At 54.1% G+C, this 17,194-nt stretch overlaps 2 protein-coding genes across 2 annotated transcripts in view; both read right to left on the bottom strand.

Moving 5' to 3' along the window:
* The window catches only part of GNG7 (G protein subunit gamma 7), a 127,845-nt gene extending 119,973 nt beyond the window's left edge, over positions 1-7,872 (bottom strand). The window contains exon 1 of the mRNA XM_081092112.1: positions 7,785-7,872. The gene's annotated coding sequence lies outside the window, so the exon portion shown is untranslated. The remainder of the gene's footprint in view (positions 1-7,784) is intronic.
* A 3,269-nt stretch (positions 7,873-11,141) lies between these two features.
* DIRAS1 (DIRAS family GTPase 1) lies at positions 11,142-17,194 on the bottom strand. The gene is made up of 2 exons (XM_081092111.1): positions 17,132-17,194; positions 11,142-14,376 (listed from the first exon to the last, which is right to left on the bottom strand). The coding sequence occupies exon 2, from the start codon at positions 14,306-14,308 to the stop codon at positions 13,712-13,714; it is 597 nt and encodes a 198-aa protein (XP_080948237.1). The 5' UTR covers positions 14,309-14,376; positions 17,132-17,194; the 3' UTR covers positions 11,142-13,711.

The raw sequence follows: 17,194 nt of genomic DNA, 5'->3' as shown, positions 1-17,194 counted from the left end.
AGGTGGAGCACAGATGATGTGAAGGGGGATGAAACTGTTCTGTATGACACTATAATGATGGATATGTGTCATTATACATTTGTCAAAACCCATAGACTGTACAACACAGAGAGTGAACCCTGATATCAATTATGATGTTGAGTAATGATGTGTTAATGCAGGTTCACCAACTGTAACAAAAGTCCGCTCTGGTGAGGACCGCTGATAAAGGGAGAGGGTGTGCAAATGTGAGGGCAGGAGATAAGTAGGAAATCTCTGTACCTCTGTTCAATTTTGCTGTGAACCTAAAACTGCTCTAAAAATAAAGTCTATTTTTAAAACCAAACATATTTTTTTATTTTAATGCAATCATAAATTCTCATTAGAAAAAGTTCACCCAGTGGCTCACAATCTGGGGTGGTTCTGTCTCCAGGGGACAGTGATGTCTCGGGACATCTCTGGTTTTGACAACTTGGGGGTGCTCCTGGTATCAAGAGGGTGGGGGCCAGGGATGCTGCTCAGTATCTCACAGTATTCAGAGTGGCCCCCGCCAAAGACAGTATCTACCCGTTTCTCCAGTGCCATGGGAGAAGAGGGGAGACCTGATTTAGTCAAACCCCCATCTTACCTAATAATAGACAAACATGTAAATTGACCATCCCTCCGCTATGCTCACCAGCCAATCAGGAGAGTATGCAAATTAACCCAACAAAGATGGCGGTTAATTTGTATATGTAGGCGTGGAGTGAAGACTGAAGGCTCCAGCTGGAGCAGTGAAGACTGAAGGCTCCGGCCGGAGCGAAGGTCTGGGTCCCGGGTGCCGGAGGAAAACCGGTGCCGGCAGCCAGGGGAAGGGAAGACCTATTGCACGAATCTCTTCATGCAACAGGCCTCTAGTCTATATATATAAAAGCCTAAGCGACCTTTACGACCAGTGGACCGCTTGACCCATCATTATGACAACGCACTGACCACCAGGGGGCAGACGCTCAATGCAAGAGCTGTTCCCTGGTGGTCAGTATGCTCCCACAACCAACCTCTTGTGGCTGGCCAACCTCCCGCGGTTCCTCCCCACCCCCACCCCCACCCCCACTTTCTGTGAGATGGTGAGAATTTTTATTTTTCTGGTGTGGAGAAAGGGGGGATGGAGGAAAAGGAAGAAGAACATTTGGCAACTAGGACTACATGGCACCAGAAAATCTGAATTTCACCCTGCAGGTAACTGCTTTCTGGGCAGTGCACTGTACCCCCCCCCACCCCAAAAACGATATGCCTGTATCCTAACCCTGGTACCTGGGAATGGGATCTTGTTTGGAAGTGGGGTCTTTGCAGATGTAGTCAAGTTAGGGTGAGGTCATACTGAAGTAGGGATGTCCTTATAGAAGAGGAAGATTTGGACACACTTTTCAACTTGGCCTCAGCTTTTGGGAAGAATTCTGCTAAGGTGGTTGATCATTCAATCCTCCATCTTTCATATCTGACCACTCTCATATCTAATTGGGGTCCTCACCCCCTCCCCTCCCCCAGGTGATGTTGGATCGCTCTGCCTGCAGCAGGAATCCTGTTAGCTGGTGCAGCCAGAATCCCCCTGAGGTTTCTCCTTAGTGACTTTCCACCCACTGACCCCACTGCTACTTGGCTGGAAGTCCCCACTGGTCCACGCTGTACTCAAAGTTGAGCCCAGGTCTACACTGAGTTTTCTTTTCCCCACTGCAGGAACTCCTGAATAAATCTGTTTCTACCTGATTTATTCAGGTAGACAACTACCTAACTCTGGCTCTCTCTGACGGACACACAAGGAGCACAGGGAGAGGCCATGTGATGACAGAGGCAGAGACTGGAGAGATGAGATGCGGCTGCAAGCCCAGGAATGCTGTAAACCTCCAGAAGCTGGAAGACGCAGGCAAGACCCTCCCCTGGAGCCTCCAGGGGGAGCCTGGCCCTTTGACACCTTGATCTCGGACTTCTGGGTCCCAGAACTGGGAGGGACTAGACTTCTGTTGCTCAAGCCGCCCAGTCTGTGGTGCTTTGTCACAGGGACCCCAGAAAGTCACTCAGGCACAGAGAAGGCGGGTGACATCGGTCTTCTTCACTGACCTCCCGTCACAGCCTGTCTCTCCAGCACAATGTCTGCACGGACATCGCCATTTAACTTGGCTGGGTTCACCTCCCATCTTTGGTTCTTCCTGACTTTGTGTGTCCATCAAATTGGGCTATTTCTTAAGGGGACAGGGGCAGGGGTCATGGCTTTGACAATAAAGGACGAATGATCTGACCAGTAGTAACTGTCAGGAAACAGAGCTGGAGGGCACCCCCAGATTCCCCTGGCCTCTGGCCCAGGTCCCTCCTCGTGTTAGCACAGAAACAGCAGGAGACCCACACATGTGCACACACGCAAGCCCACAGCAACGACAGAACACTCTCAACTAACTGACAGACACCAAAGATGAATTGTCTCTATTTTATCATCTCCAAAGAGTTGACTTTTCAGAAATTCCAAAAAAGGAAGCAATTTCTGCAAATCAGTTCATCTTGCTCGGCACCACATCCTGGCATCAGGTGGGAGGGGGCTAGGGACGCTGCTCAACACCCCACAGTTCCCTGGATTGCCTCCGGGAATGACCAAGCCCCAAGGTCTACAATATCCAGGGGTAGACCCTGCAAGAGATGACATGGAAAGACCCAGCCCCACCTTGGTGCCCCCCACCCACCTGTCCTCTGGCTAATCTGTCAGTGCAAAGCTTCTCTCTGGTCTCTTGACCTAACAACCGTCCTATGCACAGGTGTTATTCTCACCTCTCTGCCACCTGAAAAACTTATTGTCACCATCTGTACCTGTGGAGCTCATGGATTTATAGGCCTGGGATCCCATCTCCATCACCCCAGGGACCCCAACTCAAGAAAGCTGGGCCAGGAACAGAATGGCCCTGGGTCCCCTGTCTCCATACCTCCCCTGTGTGCACACAAGCGTTGTATTCACATGGTGCTCCTGGCGCCTGGCACACGTTCTGATGCTTAAAATAGGCACACAACCAGCCTTTGTTGGGGAGAGGAAGGAAGGAAGGAAGGAAGGTTTCAGACAAAGGAGACAACAACCCAGCCAACCAGAAACCCTGGGTATGCGGTGGGGTGGGCTGGAGCGGGGGGATAAGGGGGGGAGAGTGGCAGGGAACAGTTCTTGGAATCAAAGTGAAGGTCTTCAGGAAAGGTACAGTGTGGCCGACGCCCGCGGTGCCAGGAAGGCTGTGTCTGTGTGACGGATTTTTTTTTTTTTTTACTGTCTCCCCCCGCCCCCCCGCCATACCAAAAAAAAACCAAAACAAAAAAACTAGTTAAGAACTATAAAAAGTTAGGCAAAGGCAAGAGTAAAATACACAAAAAATTATTAGTTAGAAGATTAGCATCGATCCACAACCAGAGAAAACTACGTGATCGAACATTTGTAACACGAGAAAACCAGGGCAGAGCTCGAACACAGTCCCCATGACCACAGATGATGCAGCTGAGTCTCCCACATCTGGGGAATCACAGGGGCCAGCACTTCGCGAGTGCAACGGATACGCCTCTCCCCGGGAAAATCACCTTCGCGATCATGGAATCTCCCTTGTCAGGTAAGTATGTGAGGGATTTTTATTTCACCAGGTGGGTGATGAGTTGATGAAAGTGTCAGGGAAATGACAAACCAATCTGTGTCAGAGAGTGGATCCTGGTCACATGGGGTTGACCCAGCAGAAGGGGGAAGACTGGAAGCTGACCCAGCAGCCGGGATGCTCTGAGCAAGAAAGTGAAGTACTTAACTCAGGGAAAGAAAGGCAGAAGAGAGAGGTAAGATCCAGAGGGCTGACACCAGACAACACCCCAAGCTTCGGTTTAGAGGGCTGTTGCCTGCCCAGGAAAAAAAAAAAAGCCATTTATATAGCAGCATGATTCTTCAATGCTAAAGGTGGGAGCAGAGCAACCCAGATGTCCATCAGGGATGAATGGATAAACACAATGTGTCCATCTACACGAAAAGGAGTGAGGCCCTGGCACTCGCTACAATGTGGATGAGCCTTGAACACATGATGCTCAGGCACAAAAGGCCACACAGTATGTGATTCCATTCATTTAAAATGTCCAGAACAGGCAAATCCAGAGACAGAAAGTGAGTTAGTGGTGGTCAGGGGCTGGGGAGAAGATGGGGGGGTGAGGGGGTGATTGCTGATGGGGACAGGGGAACTCATTGGAGGGACGGAATGTTCTAAAATGCACTTAAGGGAGCCCTGGCCAGTGTGGCTCAGTTTGTTGAGCATCATCCCATGCACCAAAAGGTCACTGGTTTGATTCCCAGTTGGGGCATCTAGGTTGCTGGCTCATCCATCCCCAGTAGGGGGCATGCAGGAGGCAGCCAATGGATGTTTTCTCTCTCTCTCCCTTCCTCTCTCTCTAAAACTCAATAAAAACACATTTAAAAAAAATAACATAGGTACCATTTAAAAATAAAATAAAATGGGTTTAGGAGGATGGTTGCATAACTTGATAACCTTACCAAAAAAATTAAACCATGTGCTTAAAATGACTGAGTTTTATGATATGGAAATTGCACCTCAATTTAAAAAAAAAAAAAAGTAAAAAACAATGACTTTCCCTTTTGTAAGGTATTCAAGGAGAACTAGTAGCCGTTTCTGGAAGAGTCTCAGCACTGCGCAAAGCCTCCTGCCCACCCGTTGGCAGGACAAAATATGTGAGAGAATTTAGCTAATCAACGCCCTGCAGGGTGGTCAAGGAGGAGAAAGATGAAGTGACCGCCTGGGACAGGTCACTGCATCTTTGAGCTCCCCATCAGGTCCCCACGTCTCCTGGGTGACATGAACACTTTTCTCTAGACCCTGAAGAGAGGGAGGCCACGCCAAAGGGCAGCACAAGATAGAAGGGGAGAAAATCAAGGTCCAGAACTATCAAAAGGAACAGTGGAACCAGAGGGAAGCTCCCCAACATCAGCAGGGACCTGGGATTGCAGGAGCCAGCCCTTAGAGGACCCAGGGGGCCCAGGCCAAGCCCTTAAAGGACCCAACCAGGGTGTGAGTAGGAAACAAAGCTTCAATAGCTGCTGTTGTCAGTTAAGACACAAAGGAAGGGGGAGAATAAGTGTATCAACATCCAGCAATCACACAACAGTCCTGGGCCCTGCCTCCCTAAAAAGCTCCAGAAAATTCCAGTCTTGGAGGGCAGACCCACCGACCCTTTTGCAAGAAATGATGTAAGAAATTACAACGGAGTTTCAAGAATACGAATGATCTAGTAAATACGGTTTCAAAGACGATTATTTGTTTACAGGTGCAAATGAAGAAACCTGTGATGACAGCTTGAACGGAAGCAGCTTTTACACTACTACTTGGTGGACCAAAACGGAAATGCCTCCGTTCAGTAAACACGGAGCTGAACTGTCTGTGTGTCAGGATGCTTCCCTTTCGGTTGTCTTTCCCTCCAAACACTAGGGCCCAGGATTCACAAACTGAGCACAAACCAATGGTGTCAGTCACAGGATCTTTCCCACTGAAGACCAAGAATTACCTGAAGAACTCACGCTTCATGCTCCCGGTCAAAACCAAGGAAACAAACTGCACACTTGGGCATCTTTCAATGACAGGAATAGATGACTTAATCCCAGATTCAAAATCAGTCTAAGTGGTCAAAGGCCGCACAAAAGGCCCACCTAGAAAGAGGTCAGTGTTTCTAAAATTCGCTAAAAGCGGAGTGATTTTTTTCCCCTCTTAAAATGAGAGCACTGGATGATTTAGAAACAACCCCCAAATCTGGGCTGAACTTCCTAAGAATCAAAGGTAAGTGTGTGGTTTTTAAAGGAAAAAACAACTTAGTTTTATTTATAACAGGGGGTCTCACCTGGGGCAATGTGACTCCCAGGGGACACTGAGTGCCATCTGGGGACATCTGGGGTTGTCATAACTAGGGGTGATCCTGGCACCGAGTGGGTGGGGGTCAGGGATGCTGCTCGGCACCCCGCAGTACCCAGGACCGCCCCAAAGGCAGCAGAGCCTGTGGAAGGAGCCGGGTCAATCAGGGTGGATAATCGTGGCCCCGTGGTGGCTCCTGTGGGGGACACCTAGGTGGGAATGTCCCATGCAGCCTCCTCTTAAGTAGACACGCTTGTTCCTTAACAAACCTTCAAATCTCCTGGCATCGGATTCAAACAAATTCTTCTTTTTCTGGTGTTTGGCCCCCTTCACTTTTAACAATAGGGACTTTTTTTTTTCTTTTCCTTTTAGCAGATTTTTGTGTGAAAGCACAAGCAGTGATTCCTGTGTGCACCCCCAAGGCTGAAGGCCTGGAGTCAAGCTCTGATTCCTTCCCTCCCTCCCTGACAACCCAGTTATTCTATCCACCCACCTTGCTCCCCTCCCCGCCAAATACCTTAATTTAGAACATTATTATCAATGCTGCACGTAGCCTCGCCATGTGCCAGGAGTGAGCTAGGTGCATGCATTCTCTCATTTGACTTTGACTTCCCCAGTGGTCCTAGGAGGTGCCTGCTACTGTTTTGTTAGTCCTGCCTTACGGAGGAGTAAACGAAAACTCCCAGAGGCCACTGGGCCAAGCAGAGTCTGATACACTGTTAATCTTGGGGAGACCTGGCCTCTGAGAATCAAGGTTGTGAACCTGGCCTTTGCCTGGCTGGCACCTAGCAGGAGTGCGAGCCCTCTCTTCCCTGCTGCTCATCAAGCCTGTCTTCTCCCACCCACCTGCCACCCCCCAGCCTCCCCCGTTACCCAGGAATAATAAAGTGCCAAAGTGCTGCCCACGCCCCTCAGTATCACTGTCCCCAAAACTCCCACTTCGGTTCTTCGCTCCTGAACCCAAAAATTCCTGAAAAATTCAGTCACCGACACCAGCCCTTTTCTGCTTCCCAAGACGCTCTCCTATGCACCCTCCATCCCAGACACAGGCCTGCAAAGTATGTTGAACTCCTGCAGCTCACCCTCCCTTCTACACCCCATGATTAGCACCCCCCCAGAAAAGCGGGGACCAATCCCTTCCACAGTCCTTATAACTGAGTTCCAACGAAGACCCCCCAATTTCCTCCTCATTAGTCAACTCCCCACAAAACACCTGCCAGCCCTCTATCCCACCATCACTCTCATCACCCCCTGCACCCCGAACTCCACATCCCCCCGACCCCTCTAAAAGGGGCTGACTCCACCTCCACCCCGCAGCCCTCCCCTAATTCTGCCCTCTGACCCCCTCTCAGCTCACCCAAACCCCATATTCCTCAATCTCCCTTCCCGGACAACTTGCCCCCCAATCCCACCCCAGCTCACTACTCACCTAACCTCCACTTCAACTAAACTCCCGGCCCCTCCTCCAATAACCTTCACCTTCGACCCGAACCCTACCCCTCCCCAGCTAACCGCGACCCCAACCTCACCCCCAATGCCCTCCCCAGCCAACCTCGACGCCAACCTCACCCCCAGTGCCCTCCCCAGCCAACCTCGACGCCAACCTCACCCCCATCCCCTCCCCAGCCAACCTCGACCCCAACCTCACCCCCATCCCCTCCCCAGCCAACCTCGACCTCAACTTCAGTCACCTCCTCAGCGGACCTCGACCCCTCAGTCGTAGCCCAGACCCCCAACTCCAGCCCCGCAGCACCCGCCTCAGCAGACAACGACCCGCAGCGCGTAGCCAATGGAGCCCTCTCTGCGCCCACCCCCGGGCTGCCCGAGCCGACCCTCCGCCCCGGCCGCCCCCCAGCGGCAGAGAGGAGGGCGGCGGACCTCGTCCCGGACCACGACCGCGCGCGCCCTTACCTGTACTCCGGCCGCCGCGGCCGACTCAGCCCCGCTGCGCAGCCGAACCCGCCGCCCTGAGCGCCAGCGCTCGCTCCCCTCTGGGGGCGGGGCCAGCGCGCGGGGGGCGAGCACTGAGGCCATCGCAGCCAATCGTGGGCCGCGGCGGCGGGAGCCCGGCCTAGGGCGAGGCGCAGGGCGAGCCGCGCAGTAGGCTGCGCGCAGGAGAGGGGGCGGGGCTCCGGGCGTGAGCCAGCCTGGAGGCGGAGCGCTGAATGGCACCGTTGCTGGCCACCCGAGAGCGGGTACCGCGCGGGGGGGCGGGGCTATGCTAATAAGCAAATAGAGCACTGTGTGGGACTCCGGAGCCGGGCGACACGCGGGTTTCCAGAGGCGACTTGGTGACGCCAAGGAGGCGTGATGCGTTTCGCGAGTTCGAATCCCGAGTGGGGGCTCGAGTTCGAATTCCAAATCCTAGATGTTGGGCCTCGCTTGCGGAGCGGGAAGAATGTCTCCTCTGGATCAGTCGCGCGACCTACAAGACGCTAATGATAAATGCTCCCTTTTGTTGTACCCTCTGCATAAGGCTAGGGGAGAAATGATAAAATCCCCATTTTACAGAGGTGGAGATTGAGTCTCAGGTTAAACCCAAGTTCATTCGCCCAAGCCTGCCTCATAATTCCCAGGGTTTCTCAATTTCCTAACCCCTCAGCCTCCTCCCATATGGAATGATCCAGAATCCTGCAGGACCTGGACCCCTGGGATGTGCATTTTTAACACGTTCCCCTGGTGATGTTGGAAAACATTTAATGTCTCCAAAAGCATCCAGAGGTCATGAGGGGAGAGTTTTTTACATAGGAGGATGCAGCCACCATATTCTGGACTTGAGAAACTTTGTGTAACACTGCGGTTCTGTGATCCGAGAGCTCCTGGCCTCCCAGCTGGGTGCCCCAGGGCTCCTATCATCCCTGTAGGAACCTTCCTGCTCATCCCCTGCAGCGCACAGAGAGAACCAGGTGTCTGGGGTGCCATCTCACTCCCCAGCCTACTTATCATCAGAGGAATTACTGTCTGAACTAGAGTTACAAACTAGTGGCTCCCCAGGCTTACTGTCTGAACAGGGTCTCAAGCTCACATGGTCCCTGGGTGAGATGTGGTTCAAACAGCCTTTAAAAATTCTAAAATTCATTGCCAACATTTAAAAATCAGGCGATTTCTTTTGATGTTGTAAACGTACTTTCTAAAAGATGAATTGTTTAAATGCTATGGCAACCTGACTTGTAAAAAAAGAAAAAACCTGCAAAAAAAGTAGAATCATTAAATTGTGTCCCTCTGTTACAAAAAAAAAAAAAAATTTAAATCAGGCAATTCACAAAAATAAATCCAGATTTCCAGGTGCTCTTGAAAAATCAGAAGGTCTGGTGATTCTTGCAGCAGCTAGGTGCAGGAGCAGGATGAAGCAGCTGCACAGCTTCAGGCAGGGCCAGGATTGGAGTGAGGCAAAAGAAGCATTTTCTCAAATCCCTTGCCATCAAGATAAATACTATGTTAATGATATCTTTTTAAATTTCAAATTAAATGCTGAAATAATCCAGGATGAACAAAAATACTGTACCAAATTTTTCAAGAAAGACAAAATATGCTTCTGCACTTGTGCAAACCATCGTCCTTGCCTTTCCTTAGCCCGGGCCCTGTCAGATCCTATCCTTATCTAAAAGATTAATGCATTGTTCGCCACGGCTTCCTTTGCATTAAATAGTGCATTAAGGCTGGCCAGTGTGGGCTCAGTGGTTGAGTGTCGACCCATGAATCAAGTGGTCACTGGTTCAGGGAATGTGCCTGGTTGTGGGCTCAGTTTCCAGTGGGGGGCGTGCCGGAGGCAGCCAATCAATGATTCTCTCTCATCATTGGTGTTTCTATCTCTCTATTTCTCTCCCTTCCTCTCTGGAATCAATAAAAACAGATTTTAAAAAAAATATATGTTTCTTGATGGCTGAGATTTTTGGCAAATCCCGCTCCCCCTTAAATTTTGCACCCATGTTGAGTGTCTTGCACTCCTCACCTAGTCCTGGCCCTGCTTATGAGTTTGTAAACTGCTCTGAGCCATTTAGCAAATGGAAAAACCAAAGCCCCATAGGCTCCTCTCCAGGTAAGATGGGGCTCTTAGTGCCTGCCTGTTCCCCTCAGCTGATTGAAATAAGTGTGGTGTCATCAGGGCTTGTGTGGTCTCCTGTGGGGACCACAATGTTCCCATGACATCCCAGTGTCCTTGTCATAAAAGCCCAGACTCTTCCCACAGCCCACTGGGCCCTGTTTGACGCTGCTTACCTCTCTGATCTCCTTGGCTACCACCCTTCCGTCACTCCTCTCCTGTCACTCTGGCCTTCATTGGTTCTTGCCTCAGGGCCTTTGCACATGCTGTTCTCCCAGCCTGGTGCTCTATCCCAGATCATCCTCTTCGGGCTGCCCTCTACTTCGTCTTCATGTGTCATCTCAATGTCACCTCCTGAGTCAGCTTAGCCTCCTAACCACCTGGACTCCTGTCCCCATGTCGCTTTTGTATCCAGGTTTCCCTTCTTCACAGCACGTATCTGAAATGACCCGATTCAGCTCTTTGGAGTGTGTATGGGGGATGTCCTCTCCCCCAGTAGGTCATAAGCTCTGAGAGGGCAGGGACCCTGGGGTTTGAGTCGATCATTGCTTTGTGTCCAACATCCAGGAAAGGGCCAGGCACATAGTGGGTGCCTATTACATACTGGATGAGTGAATGAATGAACGAACAAATGAATGGATGGTGTCTCAGTTCTTCCTCCCAGTCTGTCCCTAAATAGACTTTATCTCTTCCTGCTGAGACACCTGCCTGGCCTAATCTGAATGGGTGTGAAGGAGGCTGGAGTAGCAGATGAGAAGTCACATGTGGCAGGTGGAGGGGTGGAGAGGGGGAGGGCAGTCCCTCCCTGCTCAGTCCTCCTTCCCCGGCATCTGTGAGTACCCCTACTCACCCGCTCTGTGAGCCCTGCCGGGGAATTGCCCTGGTTCACAGATAGTCCAGGGAAGGTGTCCCAGGTAACATGGGCAGAGGAGCCTGGACCGGAGCTACACAGGGCCAGTGTTCTCAAGCCCAGTCAGAAGCCCCGGAGCCCAGATTGCTCCTGCCTCTCCTTCCTTCCTCAGGGGCCTCTCCACCTGTCACATCCCATCCCTCACCTCCCTACACCCACAAGGCTCTCACTGCCCACCTTCAGCCCCTCCCTTCCTCATCCCCACTACTTACCCCTGGCCCTCACCTCTTCCATCCCTCGCCTCCCCATCCTTCATGTCCTCACCTTTTACAGATGGCCAGCTGACCCCCCAAAGAAGGACCACTGGTGCGGAATGTAGGATCCACTTCTTTATTGCAGGAAAGACTATTTCTAGAGCGAATGCTACACGGACCCCACAATGGGGGTGGGGGTACCCACATGCAGGGGGAGGACAGGCAGGAACAGGATTACAGCAAGCATGGCCTGGCACGGTCCCCAGACCCAAGGATACCACGGCAGGACAGGCCAATAGCCAGGGCAGGCTCTGCCCCCTCCTGCTGCAGAACCTCTTAGTCCCCAGGGTCAGGGCAGGGCCTGAGGCAGGAGAAGCCTGGAGGGGCGGGGCCCCAGGGAGATTGTGCTATCAGGGTGTGTCCCTGAGAAAGGGCCGCAGACCAGACCCGGTGCCCAGCCTCACCCACTCAGGCACCTTCAAGGCCCAGGAACCACTCCCGGGGTGGGGGAGGAGCAACACCAGCTGTTGGTGGGTCCTGGACCTACCACAGGATAAGGGGACTTAGCTGTACTCAGACAGAACGCTACCAACGCTTCCATGGACTCATCCATGTGCCTGGCAGTCACACACACACACACACACACACACACACACACACACTCCCTCTCTCTCATAGTGTGTCCCTTAGACATTTGTGGAGTAAGCAGTCACATGAACAAAGAGAAAAATAAACACTCTTTCACTAAGTTGGACACAAACAGTCCCTCTTATCTACAATAGTCCCATGTGGTCACATGACTGGACAGCCACATGGCCTGTCTCCTCTCTCTCTCTCTCTCTCTCTCTCTCTCTTATGCAGCTCAGTCTCAGCGTGCACATACGTGCACAAAACATACACACACAGCTTTCTGACACCCAATGCTGCAAGAGGCCCAGGGAGAGGCTCATGGGGCAAGGACATGAGGGCAACTCCGCAGACAGCCAGTGAGCAACTGAGGTGCTCGTCCTGCGACTGCAGGGAACTGCGAGCCGCCGAGAAGCGCTGGAGCTGGGAAGTGGGTGCTTCCCAGGCAGGCCTTCAGGTGAGACTGAAGCCTGGGCAGCACTCCGAGTCTAGCCTCATAAGACCCCGAACAGAAGGCCCAGCTAAGCCATGCCTGGGCTCCTCAACCACAGAACCTGGGAGATGGTAAATGTGTGGAGTTTCAAGTTGCTGAGGTTGTGGTCTTTTGTTATGTAGCAGTAGCTGACTGATACAGATTTTTTTAGCTGAGAGACACCTTGCTATAGAGTAAGACACAGTGAGAACAAAACAGGTTCACAGATTCTCTCCAATAAATCAGGTCACTCACTCCCGAAAACACAGGCACTTACAGGCACACTCATGCTGTTACATCACAAATATTCTGACCTTTAAACAACAATACCACCCACCCCTATGTTATTAAATACACAGACTGTCACATGCGCATACCACCCCAGTGACACACACACAGGCACACACAGACACATATATAGACACATTGGCCCCTACACAGCCATTTGCACAAATGCACCATCCCATGGCCACCCCCAACCCTAGCCTGTCATTGTCAGACACAGTCCCACAAGTGTAGAGATATCTAAACATGTACATCAAAACACTCAGAATCTCATGGTTGCAGAGACACCCCAACTGCAAGACACAAGCCTTCCTGGGGTCCCCCTCTCACGGATACAGGTGGTAGGAGGAAGTGGGCTAGGCAGGGTTCTGCCTTACCCCTCTGGACAGGGCCCCAGGTACCCCACCCAGCACCCCAGACCCCTGCCTGGGGCTCAGTGGTGATGTGCTGTGCCAATCTTTATAGGCCGTGTCCAGGAAAGCCCCCCATTTTCACACCGGGCAGTCCCCAAGTTGTGCTGTGGCCATCGCCAGTCCTGGGCCTCCCTTACCTGCACCCCAGGCCCAGGCTGGGTGAGGAGTGGGGTTCTGGGCTGGTAGGGCACTGCTGCAGGCCCTGTGGTTATTGCCTGGTGGCCTGAGGTCCATCCTGCAAGCCACTCCCCCCCAACTGTGGAGACAGACATGAGAGGGGTGGTCCAGGACCTGGGGCAGGGAGCACAGGCCAGAGGTCATGAGGGATGGAGGTGGGGAGTAGGAGGTGTGTATGTTAAACACCAAGTAGGAGAAAACAAAAGTTAAGGTTCCTGTGCATTTCAACCTGTCCCTCCCCAGCAAGGTCACAGTGATCTAATGGGTGGGGGCAGCACAGGTCTGGCTGGGGGCACCCAAGGGAAAGGACCAGAAATGGGGGTCCTGGGAGAAACAGAGACAGGCAGAGATGGGACAATCCAGTGTCCTCGGTCCCCACGGGGACAGACATCTTCCCCATTTCCCCATGTGCAGACCAAGGGGGCCATTTCTAGCACTTGGCTTTGGGGGGTAGAGACAGGAGGGTGGGGCAGAGAGACAGAGCAGAAGGCAGAGGGCTGCGACAGAGCTGGGTTGGAGCCCCAGACCCGCAGGGCTCACCAGGGCCTCAGGGTCCCCATCGGGGTTGTTGGATGATGGCAGAGAAGTGGACGTGAGAGGGAGAGAGAGGAGGGGAATTGGGGAAGGATGGGGAGAGGAGGAAGGCAGTGGCTGCAGGATGGTGTGGGGAGAGGCATGGGGCCAGGACAGGGGCTGTCTGCAGGGGGGCATCCCAGGCTCACATGAGGATGCATTTGCCCTTGATGCGGTCTGTCCTCTTCTGTTTGCTGGAGCGCTTTCCATCGATGTTGAGGCTCATGTTCCGGCGTGTCTCCAGCGTGAGCAGCTCCTGGAAGAGCTCCTTGACATTGTAGTTCATCTTGGCCGACGTCTCCATGAAGGCGCACTTCCACTCCTGGGCCACCGCCTGGGCCTCACGGGTGTCCACCTCTCGCTGCGTCTCATCACACTTGTTGCCCACCAGCATGACTGGGATGTCCTCCACGCTGCCCTTGATCTGCACGATGAGCTGGTAGATGGGCCCCAGCTCCTCGAGCGACTGCTTGCTGGTGACCGAGAAGACCAGGATGAAGGCATGGCCCTTGGAGATGGATAGCCGCTGCATGGCCGGGAACTGGTGGCTGCCTGTGGTGTCGGTGATCTGCAGCGTGCACACGCTCTTGTCACAGCTGATCACCTGCCGGTAGGTGTCCTCAATGGTGGGGATGTAGGTGTCTCGAAACGTGCCCTTCACGAAGCGCAGCACCAGCGAGCTCTTGCCCACGCCACCCGCACCGAACACCACCACCCGGTAGTCATTACTCTGCTCAGGCATCTTCCACGCCGGGGGTGGACGTCGGAGCCGGGAGGGCTCGTGCCAGCTGCCAGAACCCCAGGCCGACCCTGTACAGAGAGGAGTGGCAGATGCAAAAGGCCACCTGGCCTGGAGGGAACAGCTCTAGGCCTGGGGGCAGGAGGGAAGGCTTCTCAGAGGAGGTGGCCTTTCTCCTGTGTCCTGGGAAGGCCCTTCTGGTTGATTTGGCTGACTTTGCAGTTCTGCCCTGCATGCAGGCTCAGAGCCAGTCCCCTCTTCTGGTTTTCCTCTCAACAGAATCTGGGGCCTAAGCTCCTTCCCAGGGACTCTGGGCTGGAAGAGAAGTGAAGGTGACTCCTTGCCCCACATGCATGCTCCCCCAGCCACTCACCCAGGCTGCAGGGGCTTTTCCCTCTCTTCTCAGCTTAGCCGTGGGCTTCTGCAAGCCAGCAGGCCTGGATCTGTGGCCTGGGCAAGCTGCTAAGCCAGTTTCCCCTTCTGCAAAGTGGGTGACATGGTGCCTCTCTCCAAAAATCACAGGCTCCCTGCTCTCCCATCAGCCCAGAGGCTCCTCAACCTTGTGGGACATCTTTAAAATGCAGCGTGCAGGGCCTCAGCCCCGGAAATGATTAATCAGCTGGCCAGGGCCATGACCCTGGGCACCTGCATCTTAAAGCCATTCTCCTGCCCTCATGCTGTAAGCTTGATCCGAATGCTGGAGGCTCCAGAACCCCAATGTGCAAATCATGACACTGATTCCCCACAGCAGCCCTGAAAGGCAGGGATGCACAGCCAGGTTGGGGATGAGAAAATTAAAACTGAGACCCAAGAGAAAAATACCTGCTCCCTAAACTCTGTACCCAGACCGTGGTCTGCCCGCCTTGGCCTCCCATTCAGGTCCAATATACCCATAGCCACAGGCACAAAGCTCCCCAGAAGGGGGTCCTCTGATCATCTCTCCCTCTCCTGAGCTCAGAGAGGTCCATCAGCCTTGGGAAGTCACAAGGCATAGCAATTCCTGCAGTGATGGAGGTGGGGGAGCCCTAGAAGGCGGATGGGAGCAGGAGGCCGGGCTCCAGCATCTGCATCCTTCTCTCTAAAGAGCAGGAGAGACCCCATCCCTTCCCCCCTCCTCACTTTAGCCAAGTTCCTTTCCCCGGAGGGGAGTGTGTGTGTGTGTGTGTGTGTGTGTGTGTGTAAGACCCGATGATGTGAGCCTGGTGGCAGGAATGTGGGCAGGTAACTTGGTGTCTTTGAGCCTCGGTTGTCTCTGTGAAACTCAGTGCCCACTCCCCAGAGTTGCAGGGAAGAGGGCGTGATAAGCTGGAGAAAGCCCTTAAGCAGGTGCTTGGTACAAGGAAACCTTCTATAAGGGTGGATGATCAGGATTATTGATCACAGGAGCTCAGAGTACGAAGCACTTGGCCTGTAGTGGGCTGGGAAGGCACGTTCTGAATGATCAAAAAGTACCAGGTTTGTCAGAAAAAAGATACACAATAAAAGTAATAGCCGGCACATACTCCATCAATTATGTGCCAGCCAAACTTCCAGGAGCTTCAGCAGTACTAACTCATGATTGACTGCTAGGCATGTTGGTGACATGGTGACATGTGTGGCCGTGCTCCACACGAGAGGACACTCGGTGGGGGGCTGGCAAGGGGTGCCAGCCAGCTCTGCAGTCACTGCCCTTTCTGGATGGGTACACAGTGTGCAGCCAGGCACCACCACAACTGGCCTGGGGACCTGGTGTGGCCAGGGACAGTCAGTTCTGCTGCCCCACACCCAGCCCTAGCTTTGCCCTGGGTGCAGACCCCCTGGCAGGGGTCCCGGCCAGTCAGTAGGGTATCTCCTGAAGAGGCCGCTCTGGGGCCTAGGATCTCTGACTAGGAGCCCCCACTCAGTCACCGCTAGTCCATGCCAGGCACCCATTTGAAAGCCACCTTCACCTCCTGCAGGGCAGGAGTGGGGGAGGGGGTCTCAGGCACAGAGGGTTGGAGGGGGAGGCACTGGCTCAAGGTCACAGAGCAGGGAGGTGGCAGAGCAGAGCAGGATTTGAACTGGCCCCGGTTGGCCTCACAGCTGGGAGTCCCCCTCCTGTGCAAAGCAGCCCACCCTGAGACTCCCCAGGGGGGAATGGGCCCAGCCCTAGGTCCCCAGAGCCCAACGGGGGAAGTTGCAGCAACCTTAGGTGCAAGAAAGCAGGCTGGGCCCAGGGGAGGGCCTGGGGGAGGTACTTGCCTAAATTGGGGGGTGTTGGGGTGGGGCAGGGGTCTAACCAGGGAGTTATGAGAGGCTTGGTGGGAGAGGGCCTGCTCTAGAGGCCTGAGAGAGACACACTCAGGGGGGCCAGCCCAGGGGCCCCCCTTGGCCAGAGGAGGATCTAAGTAGTAAGGGAGGGAGCCACCCGTGAAGGCTCCGAGTGAGGGGCTTGACTGGGTGGAGAGGACCGGAGGGCTAGGCGGGCAGCGGTGGGGGAGACAGGCCCAGGGCCCGAGTGGCTCCCCGTGGAGGGGTCCTGGCAGAGTGGGACGGCCAGCCCTGACAGCGGGTCTGAGGAGGGCTGGAGAGGGCGGGCTTGGCCGTAGGGGCGCCCTGTGGGCATCGTGGGGGAAGGGAGGACGCGGGGAGGGAGCTGTCCAAGGTGGGAGCGGAGGGCGGCCGGGCCAGGGCACAGTGGACGGGGGAGAGGTTCCGGTGCTGGGCCGGGCGGGAGGAGGGCTCGGCCCCCCGAGCTGGCCGGGAAGGTGGGGCTCGGACAAAGGAGATGCGCGCCGGGAAGGGCCCCGCGGGCCAGGCGAGTGGGATGCAGCGGCCCACGCCCCGGCCCCCGGTCCCGCCGCCTACCTGGGCGCTCGTCCCTGGGGCGCCGCCGCCGCCGCTGCTGCTGGCCGGCTCCGCGTCCGCTCC

The sequence above is a fragment of the Myotis nattereri genome (genome assembly GCF_964212035.1).
Source record: "Myotis nattereri genome assembly, chromosome: 5".
Taxonomy (NCBI): Eukaryota; Metazoa; Chordata; class Mammalia; order Chiroptera; family Vespertilionidae; genus Myotis; species Myotis nattereri.
This window is presented reverse-complemented; position numbering and strand designations above follow the sequence as displayed.

Bases quoted from the DNA above. Each gene is read 5' to 3' on its own strand.
- DIRAS1 (XM_081092111.1), bottom strand. From the start codon at position 14,308: ATGCCTGAGCAGAGTAATGACTACCGGGTGGTGGTGTTCGGTGCGGGT.